The sequence below is a fragment of the Cebidichthys violaceus genome, unplaced genomic scaffold (assembly GCF_023349555.1).
Source record: "Cebidichthys violaceus isolate CVI_PGR_0920_01 unplaced genomic scaffold, fCebVio1.0.p SCAF_61, whole genome shotgun sequence".
In the NCBI taxonomy this organism is placed as follows: Eukaryota; Metazoa; Chordata; class Actinopteri; order Perciformes; family Stichaeidae; genus Cebidichthys; species Cebidichthys violaceus.
This window is the reverse complement of record NW_027176828.1, coordinates 971,008-980,561: the sequence shown is the minus strand read 5'-3', so window position 1 is coordinate 980,561 and position 9,554 is coordinate 971,008. Positions and strand designations below refer to the sequence as shown.

The window sequence follows — 9,554 nt, the reverse complement described above, 5'->3', positions numbered from 1 at the left end:
CTAGAGTATGTTGGTCGCATATGAGCCAGGCTGCAGTATCTTAAGAGTAACAATGAGCCTGATGGATTTTCTAAACCAGGGGTAAAAAAAGGCATAGATCACAGGGTTAAGACAGGAGTTGAAAGAGAACAGACATATTACAAAGGCAGCAGATGAGGCATTGAGCAAGGTGTCCTGGCCTGTGAGTGAAACACAATAATATGGGCAGAGGCACACTAGAAAGACGACAATAACAACACCAAGAGTCCTGGCTGCTTTCAATTCAGATTTTTTAGCAGTTACACGTACTGAAGACTTGACAGAGAAAGCTGCAGTATGAGACCGCATGGCACGAGCCTGAAACACAGCCACCACAAATACTCTCATATACAGAACTATGATGACAGTGACAGGACCGATAAAGGATAAAAAAAGATCTGCACGTCCAGCAATGTAGGTAATGTGAAAGACGCACTCTCCAAAGCAGGAATTATAGCTGCCTGGTTGTTCCAGGTTATCTTTCAGCAGCAGACTGTGAAGGAATACAGAACATATCCAACACAGACAAACACAGATATTAACTCTTTTTTGTGTGACTTTGTTGAAATAATGTAGAGAATCACAAATAGCCACATATCGGTCAACTGATATGAGCACCATGGTTCCTACAGAGGCAGAGGTAATGATGTATCCTAGATACTGATAAAGCATACACATGATGTCACCGAAGAACCAGCAGCCATCTATGAGCACAATTTGAAAGCACATGAGGAGGCCCACGAAGAAATCTGAGACAGCCAGAGAGAGGAGGAGGAGGTTGGTGGGTGTGTGGAGCTGCCTGAAGAAATAAGAGAACAACATGCTTATCATTATTGGTAGCGTCAATTGTCTTATTGACAATTGACAATTGAGATAAAATCAATGACTGAAACACAAAAACATATTTTTTTTTCTTTCCAGATCTGATATTTTTTGTTAATTTACATTAACCATTCATTTCTGTACAGCTACCAGTTTTATAAATTGATTAAACATATGAATACTTGAAGTGGGAGATGGAGATGATGACGAGCAGGTTGAGAGTCACAGTGAGCAGAGAGATGGAGGACAGTAAAATGTAAGTTAGCATAGATACAGAGTGAGGACGCATGGCCTTCCTGCAGGAGGAGTTGAGGAGTTCTGGAAAGCAAAGTTCGGCTTCTTCAAGGCTTTTCATTGTCAGAAAGAGGAGACAAGATGCTGCTGTGCTCGTCATACAACTGATTAATCTCTTTTCTTCCTTCACATCCCTCTTTGCTCATTTACTTTAGCGTGAACTTTCTCTTAGTGGGAGTGACTTACTGTTTCATCTATCTTCATTGGTCTTTTCCCTGTATTTCACCTCCCCCTTCTCTTGTGACCAGGACAAGATGAAGGGAGATTACAGCTTCTGGTTACTATTATGCCATGAACCTGGATAAGATAAAGAAGTTGTTGTAGTTTTCACACTACACAAATTAATAGAACAACGTGACATGGCCGTAGTCATGCTTGAACACATGTTCACTTATTAGCCTATTTTAAACAGATCTTGACATTGTGGATCAGTCAAGGTGTTATGTGTTCTGTTTATTCACTAAGACATCCAACACCCGAGGTTCACGACAACTTTTGTCCGTGTTGCAAAAGCAAGAAATACAAAGTACCTTTTGTCACAGGCGACTCCTTTGCCAGGTTTCTCTTTAACCTGTGTATTCCACTTTCATTGGTTGTAGCTAACTGACAGGTCCAGATATTTAGAATGCTAGATATGTGGAATAAGTCTGCAATGCGAAAATCACAAACAAAAATTGGTAACATGGGACAACCCTGATGGCCAGCATCCACTGAAAATGTGTTTGACTTTGTGCCAAGAATATGTACACAGATTTCACTTTGGTTATAAAAAAATTATACAATAACAATAATACATTTCACTAATTCTGCAAGTCTCAGGTCTTCAAGCTGGAACTTCCAGAGCTGAGGGGAAATTAATGCAGAAGCCTGGTCACCTTTCATTTTCGGCCTACTTTGGGGAAGGAAGACATGAAACAAGGGCAACAAGATGAGGAGACTGAGAGAAAAAGAAAGAGAGAAGGTGATGGAGATGTAATGGGAAGAGCAGGTACTGCATATTATAATTATGCTGTTCAACACAAATAAAAACCCATCTGATCACATTCAAAGTGTTATTACTACATAAATGTATGATGACGGGCACACCAAAGAACGGCAGCAGACACCTTGAATACAGTTTAAACAAATGTTTTAAATGACAAATGACTGCGTTGCCTCGCCTCTACCCCTACCTCCCACGAGTTGTTGCCCCGCGGCCTGTTCCGAGAACTGACGGACCTGACGACGGGGTGCACTCGCGGCGGGGGTGGCTGGGGCCGCGCGTCCGCCGCCAACGGAAAGCAACCGCCATTCGGAACCTGAAAACTTAGTGCGGTGCGGCGGCCTCGTCCTGGCTGTCTCTCCCTTACTTTCCTATGACAATAAATATTCTCATTTTAAAATTGACATTAATGTAAGCGTTTTTGATTAAAAAAGAACAGCAACTAAAATATTTAGACGGAGCTCCATGGTGACTAGTGCTATTTTCAGAACATGCCTTGCGGGCGACTCATATGGTCCCTGCGGGCGACCAGGTGCCCATGGGCACCGTGTTGGCTACCTCTGGTATAGAAGAACACCCACAACATTTGTTTTTATATGCTAATTGAGCAAAATGCAAGTATGACACCAATTACATGAGATATGGATTTTCTTACATTGAGGACAAAAGAGGGCAAAAACATCAGTCTGTTTTGTGCAGCGAGGTTCTGGAACAAGAAAGCATGAAGCCGTCAAAACTGAAGCGGCATTTGGAAACAAAACACCCTTCTGTCAAAGATAAACCTGTTGAGTATTTTCGAAGACGACTTCAAGGCCTGAGGACATCACAAAAGTGTCTTACTGACCTGCAGCCGTGGACATGGACGTGTTGGATCAATCCGCAGCGGATGAACTTTAAACTATACCTCTGTCAAATGACACTATGAGTAGGCAAATTGAAGACATGTTGGATGACATCAAACAACAGACCACAGCTCGAATTTAGGCAAGTGGTCATTTTGCATTACAAATGGACGAATCTACAGACATAACAAACAAAGCAGTTTTACTTGTTTACGTGAAACATGTGGGACGGGACTGACAGGAACAATTTCTCTGCACAAGAGAGCTCCCTACTACTACGATTGCAGAGGACATTTTCAGCTCAGGTTCAAACTGCACTATCTTTTCATTAAATACATTTGAGAAGTTGAAAATTTGGGTCGCGCCTTGTCATTAGGGGTGATGGTGGGTCCCGCAGCCAGACCAGTAGAGAACCACTGGCTTAATCAAATAACCACCGAGTAGAGTAAAGATAAGCACAAGATCATCAACTTCACTATGTCAACACCCACATACACACAAATACACAATCAAGCAATAACAACAAACAAATAAGCACGGTAATCTTGGCATTGTACAATATGTTTGCCGTACCAAATTCAAGTTATTTTAGTGAAAAATACAGAGGTCTGGACCCCGGTGACCTAAATGGTGGGAACCAAACTCCTAGAGAGGGGACTTATGTGGAAGGACACTTTACTTCTGCTGGGGGTCTTCAACACATGGGCAATGATAGAGGAACCTGAAGAGAGGTAAACTGATCCCCACCTGGTGGTAAGTTAAATGAGTCTTTCATAAAGACTTCACTGAAATCCAAATGTGTCTACAGATGAATATCTAAATAACGTCAACTATATAATCAGAGTTGTACTTTATTCCATAGCACCTGCAAAAACCAAAATCGCAGCACGCCTAAATAATAATACCAGAGAATTAAGTCAGTACCTCCAAGTCTGACGACGGTTCTCTGCAGGAAAACTGTGGATTACAGTGGTTCATTGCCCCAAGCGAGGGAGTTCAAATATTTTGAGGTCTTGTTCCTGATTGAGGGTAAAATGGAGCATGAGATGGAAAGGCGGTTTGATGTTGTGTACCAAATCGTTGCAGCTAAGAGGGAGCTGAGTCAGAAGGCAGATCTCTCGATTTACCAGTCTGTCTATTTTTCTCACGTAATTTCATGAGCTTTGGGAGGTGGCTAAAAGAATGAGCTTGCGGATACATGGCGCCAAGTTGAGCTTCCTTTGTAAGGTGGCAAGGCTCAACTTTGGAGATAAGATGAGGAGCTCAGACATCCAGAGTGAGCTCGGAGTAGAGCTGCTGCTCCTTCACGTCGAAAGGAGCCATCTGAGATGGTTTGGGCATCTGGTCAGGATTCTTCCTGCCTTTTCCTGGTGTGTTGGTCACACTATTATATTAAGTTTTATAACTTGTTTCGGTAACAAGGACCACACCCCGAGCATATCTCATTTACTCTGCACAAATTAAATACATCTGACCCACTGACTTCCTCTTTGACTCAGCTTCAACATGATGTGCGACGGACAAGCAAAACCTAAACCGCTTACTCTGTACAAAGGCTCTTTCTCTACCCTTCCAATAACAAACAGTTTGAAGATGACCAGCTATATCCTGAAGTCCCGGACATCCATCCACCGAAGTCATCAGCGCACACAAACAGTCTCGGGGGGAGATTCCGAATTTCGCTCTCCCAGATCCAGGTGATCGAACTACGCGCGCATATCCCACATTTCCAAGTGGACCGTCTCTCGTCCGAAGAACGCAATTGTTCAGCGCAACATCCCTTTCCAATTAAAAAGCAAAACTTTTGAAACTGTTCACGGACTCCGAGCCTCCAGAGCACTTCCAGGTTCTCCGCACCACATCAGCCACAATGCCGATGAAATCATGACGCAGGCATCCACATCAGCCCTTTTAGAGGGCCAGGTTGTGTCCCACCCTCTTCAAGCTTCTTCTGTAGTAAAGACATCTCACCTTGAAATTTATTTTTCCCAGACTTCACTATAAACCCATGCACATTCATCTCTCCATCCCAGCATCATTTCCTGTTCTCTTGCTTCTGCATTTCATGTTCCACCCACCTCTGCCAACTTTCTCCCCTCACCTCGACACCGGCTACCTCAGCTGCACAGACCACTCTAACAATAGGGATCCACAGTGGATCATTGGCCAGCATTAACCATTCCACCTTAAATGCTCCCTTATTTTCCACAGCTCCACCAGCAACCAGTTCCAGTGTCATTCCGACTTAATTTTCTCCACCTTAGCCACAGCACTACCTCCAGCAAGCCCAGTCACACTCATCCAACCATCACCTGTGGCACATGCTCAGGCAACAGATTCTCACCGGTAACTACATCGACCTTGCTCAATAAACAAATCCATCCACATGCAGTCCCAATTGCCAATGAGCAGAGCACAGCCTCAGATCCACAGGCAAGGCTCTGCTGGCTGTACCTAAGTCCCTAAGTGAGCTTTTGTAATCATTGCCCCTCAGCTATGCAAATCCCTCCCTGAAGATGTGAGACTTTCAGAATCAGTGAAATGTTTTAAAATAATTCCCAAAACTTGGCACAATGTCAAACATGTTTTCAGTGGGTGTTGGGCTTCACCTGGGTTGTCTCTTGTTACCAATTGTGTTTGTGATCTTCAAGGATAGCATCTCAAGGTCCAGCTTGGGTTGAGAGAGTGTCCAGTTTGTTGACCTTGCTTTTCTTCTCTTTGCAGATGATGTGGTTCTGTTGGCTCACATAGGTGAAGCATCTCGGGACATAGACCAAGAGGCCAGGATTACAGAAGGCACCACACAAGAAGACTGATGGCAGGCTTTAAGGTTAAACAGAGCCTTCAGACTCAGCTTGGAGAGGAGAGTCATTGGCAAAACCAAGTTACACGAGAATCACACAAACGGGCAATGAGGGAGCAAACCTGTTCTCACTCCCAATTTGTCAAACACAGACACTTGGTGAATGTTCCTCAGCATCTGATACCAATGCACACTTTAGCATCATGTGACACCTGGTTTTCAATTAATGCCTAGGTCACACCACACCACATCACTTCAGTTTTTGGAGATCCCCAAGAAAAACCCAAGGTAAGAGGTGAATCTGTGTTGGCTCAGCACTTGCACACGGTTCTTGATTGCAATGCATGAACTGTTCAAAGATGTCAGCCGGGAGGCTGTCCAGGGCATTGCAGACTCATTTCACATATCTAGCATGATAAGTGATTAAAACTAATATTTGAACATGCTTTAAGCATGATTACGGCCATGTCATGTCGTTTTGGTGAGTCATGTAGTGTGAAAATCACAACAACTTCATTATCTTATCCAGGTTCATGGCATAATGGAAACCAAGCTGTACACTCCCTTCTTCTTGTCCTGGGCACAACTGTTCTTAACAGGAAACTCTGGCATGTTGTGATGTGCCTTGCTTTTCATTGTTGCAGAGCATGATGGAAATTGTAATTGTTTACAAAAAAAAGTAAAAAAAGAGGAGGGGGAGGTGAAATACAAGGAAAAACTGAATGAAGATAGATTCATTAGTAAGGGAGATGTTCAGTCACTCCCACTAATAGAAAGTTGTCACCAGAGTAAAAGAGCAAGGAGGGATGTGGAGGAAGAAAAGAGATTAATCAGTTGTATGACGAGCACAGCAGCATCTTGTCTCCTCTTTCTGAGAATGAAAAGCCTTGAAGAAGCCGAACTTTGCTTTCCAGAACTCCTCAACTCCTCCTGCAGGAAGGCCATGGGTCCTCACTCTGTATCTATGCTCACTTACATTTTACTGTCCTCCATCTCTGTGCTCACTGTGACTCTCAACCTGCTCGTCATCATCTCCATCTCCCACTTCAAGTATTCATATGTTTAATCAATTTATAAAACTGGTAGCTGTACAGAAATGAATGGTTAATGGAAATGAACAAAAAATATCAGATCTGGAACGAAAAAAAAATATATTTTTGTGTTTAAGTCATTGATTTTATCTCTCAATAAGACAATTGACGCTACCAATAATGATAAGCATGTTGTCCTCTTTTTTCTTCAGGCAGCTTCACACACCCACCAACCTCCTTCTCCTCTCTCTGGCTGTCTCAGATTTCTTCGTGGGCCTCCTCATGTGCTTTCAAATTATGCTCATAGACGGCTGCTGGTTCTTCGGTGACATCATGTGTATGCTTTATCAGTATCTAGGATACATCATTACCTCTGCCTCAGTAGGAACCATGGTGCTCATATCAGTTGACCGATATGTGGCTATTTGTGATCCTCTACATTATTCCAACAAAGTCACACAAAAAAGAGTTAAGATCTGTGTTTGTCTGTCTTGGATATGTTCTGCTTTTCTTCAGACTCTAATGCTGAAAGATAACCTGGAACAACCAGGCAGGTATAAATCCTGCTTTGGAGAGTGTGTCGTTGTCATTGACTACATTGCTGGACTTGTAGATGTTTTTTTGTCCTTTATCGGTCCTGTCACTGTCATCATAGTTCTGTATATGAGAGTATTTGTGGTGGCTGTGTCTCAGGCTCGTGCCATGCGGTCTCATACTGCAGCTTTTCCTCTCAAGTCTTCAGTACGTGTAACTGCTAAAAAATCTGAATTGAAAGCAGCCAGGACTCTTGGTGTTGTTATTGTCGTCTTTCTAATGTGCCTCTGCCCTTATTATTGTGTTGCACTCACAGGCCAGGACACCTTGCTCAATGCCTCAACTGCTACCTTTATAATATGTCTGATCTATTTCAACTCCTGTCTTAACCCAGTGATCTATGCCTTTTTCTACCCCTGGTTTAGAAAATCAATTAAGCTTATTGTTACTCTTAAGATACTGCAGCCTGGCTCATATGCGACCAACATACTGTAGAGAACCACTGCATGGTGGTTGAAAATAGACAGAAATATGTACTTGGTCAAAATGGTGACAAATTGAATAACAGATGTAAAAGTCTTGGGACAGTGACTTTTTATGTAAACACTGTTACATGCAGATCAAAGATGTATCTTTACATTGTGTACTGTTTCAATGCAACACTGAAACAACTTAGAAAACTACAACTACTTTAGCTACTCTTGGAAATCTGTTACTTGACTCCTTTGAGGCCAACATATAACAAATCAATTGAAGTATCATTGACACATATAGAAATGCTGTTGACGTATATCTGCACGGTGCTGTGGTGGCCAACATATCTCCTCACAGCAAGATGGGACCAGGTCTAAGTCTTGGGCTGGCCAAAATATCTGTATGGAAAATTAATTGTCTCTGTGGAGTTGTCCGGATAATACATGGATGTTGGCATTTTTGGATCCTAACAGGTCTTTAGTTACACTGTGTGACTCTGTAGCTAAAGACCTGAAGGGGTAATGCAACTCTCTTTTTCCTGTTTAGGAAGCCTGTCAGCATCTTTTCAAGGGGCCTTTCACAGATTTTACTTATCTAAAGTGTATATTAAATTATCTCAAGTGCTGCCACCACCAGAGACTACTTGTCAACGCTGTGCAGAAGGATGATATTACCACATGGAATGACCTATAAAAAAATGTATTATTGATTACCTTTATCAGGATGACTTGCAGGTATGTTGTGTAAAAGGATGAGTGTAATATGTTTGGTTAAACTGTTAATTGGTATGACAGGTATGACAGGTCTTAATGTTACTGTACAATTGGTAGGTAGAGAAATCTGCTTTACTCCTTGAAAGAAACATTTTTCAAAAGAGGGACAATTAATCTGGATGAAAATAATGTATCAAGTTTTAGCCACCAGAAGATGGCACATACAGTCAAATGGTGGTCTGCAGTGTTTTCGTGTGAGCAAACAACATTACATTTACTTTCAATGCAAGTTTGTAAATCTTGACAACTCCTGAAATCGGGAAAAGAAAAAAATGCTGATTTCTTTAAGGTCCTATTTATTCTAAGAATAAAGACTAGCATCCTGATAATAAAATTTAAATGTCCAATATAAATAATGTTATGCAACATTCTTTCTCCCCCTCCCTCACAGAAACACACAGATACATTAGCTCTGCCTCTCTTTCCCTGTCTGCACATCTCTTTATTCTAAGGGCAGTTTTGATCACGTTTCCTCTCTCCTTTGTCCTGCAGTCCAGAAGGCTATGAACTTCACCTTAGCTAACACAACTACTTTCAACAGTCCCCACTCTCCACAAATATCAGTCGCATTTGCAATTGAGAGTGAGTGTCTTCAAAATCGCATACTAATGTTCTGCGTACTGCATGCTCAGTCAGTATGTGCTGCATACTGCAAACTAAATTAACAATTAAGTATGGCATTACCAGCTGACAATTCACACATAAAGCTATGGTTGCAAATGTATTTTAGAAACCTTTCTTTGTTATATTTGTTGAAATTATCTTGACACTCCATCCTGAAAGCAATCAATAAACGCTTTGGAAAAAGAATCAAAAGCAGTGACAACACAGCCTAAAAAGTAAAATAAGGTTGGATCATCGGTGGAGCTGAAGAGTGCCCGGGTGACGCAGCAGAGCAGACAGTTAGCAGCTCACAACCTGAGACGGCACCCACCTGTCACTCAAAGCGGCCATGTCCTTTATTATGCCTTTAAGCTTTGA

The 9,554-nt window shown here is 42.2% G+C and overlaps 2 protein-coding genes across 2 annotated transcripts; one reads left to right on the top strand and one right to left on the bottom strand.

Annotated features, from left to right (window-relative positions):
• LOC137890106 (trace amine-associated receptor 13c-like) lies at nt 1-1,234 on the bottom strand. The gene is made up of 2 exons (XM_068734205.1): nt 1,023-1,234; nt 1-817 (listed from the first exon to the last, which is right to left on the bottom strand). The coding sequence occupies exons 1-2, from the start codon at nt 1,232-1,234 to the stop codon at nt 1-3; spliced, it is 1,029 nt and encodes a 342-aa protein (XP_068590306.1).
• Nucleotides 1,235-6,599: 5,365 nt separating this feature from the next.
• Nucleotides 6,600-7,821, top strand: LOC137890068 (trace amine-associated receptor 13c-like). Its single transcript, XM_068734165.1, has 2 exons — nt 6,600-6,811; nt 7,005-7,821. The coding sequence occupies exons 1-2, from the start codon at nt 6,600-6,602 to the stop codon at nt 7,819-7,821; spliced, it is 1,029 nt and encodes a 342-aa protein (XP_068590266.1).
• Nucleotides 7,822-9,554: the final 1,733 nt, after the last annotated feature.

What these genes read in the sequence shown, in the direction of transcription:
- LOC137890106 (XM_068734205.1), bottom strand. Translation starts at nt 1,234, where the DNA reads ATGACGAGCACAGCAGCATCTTGTCTCCTCTTTCTGACAATGAAAAGC. An exon ending in ATCTCCATCTCCCACTTCAA is followed by an intron (nt 818 to 1,022) that starts GTATTCATATGT and finishes TTATTTCTTCAG; the next exon opens with GCAGCTCCACACACCCACCA.
- LOC137890068 (XM_068734165.1), top strand. Translation starts at nt 6,600, where the DNA reads ATGACGAGCACAGCAGCATCTTGTCTCCTCTTTCTGAGAATGAAAAGC. An exon ending in ATCTCCATCTCCCACTTCAA is followed by an intron (nt 6,812 to 7,004) that starts GTATTCATATGT and finishes TTTTTTCTTCAG; the next exon opens with GCAGCTTCACACACCCACCA.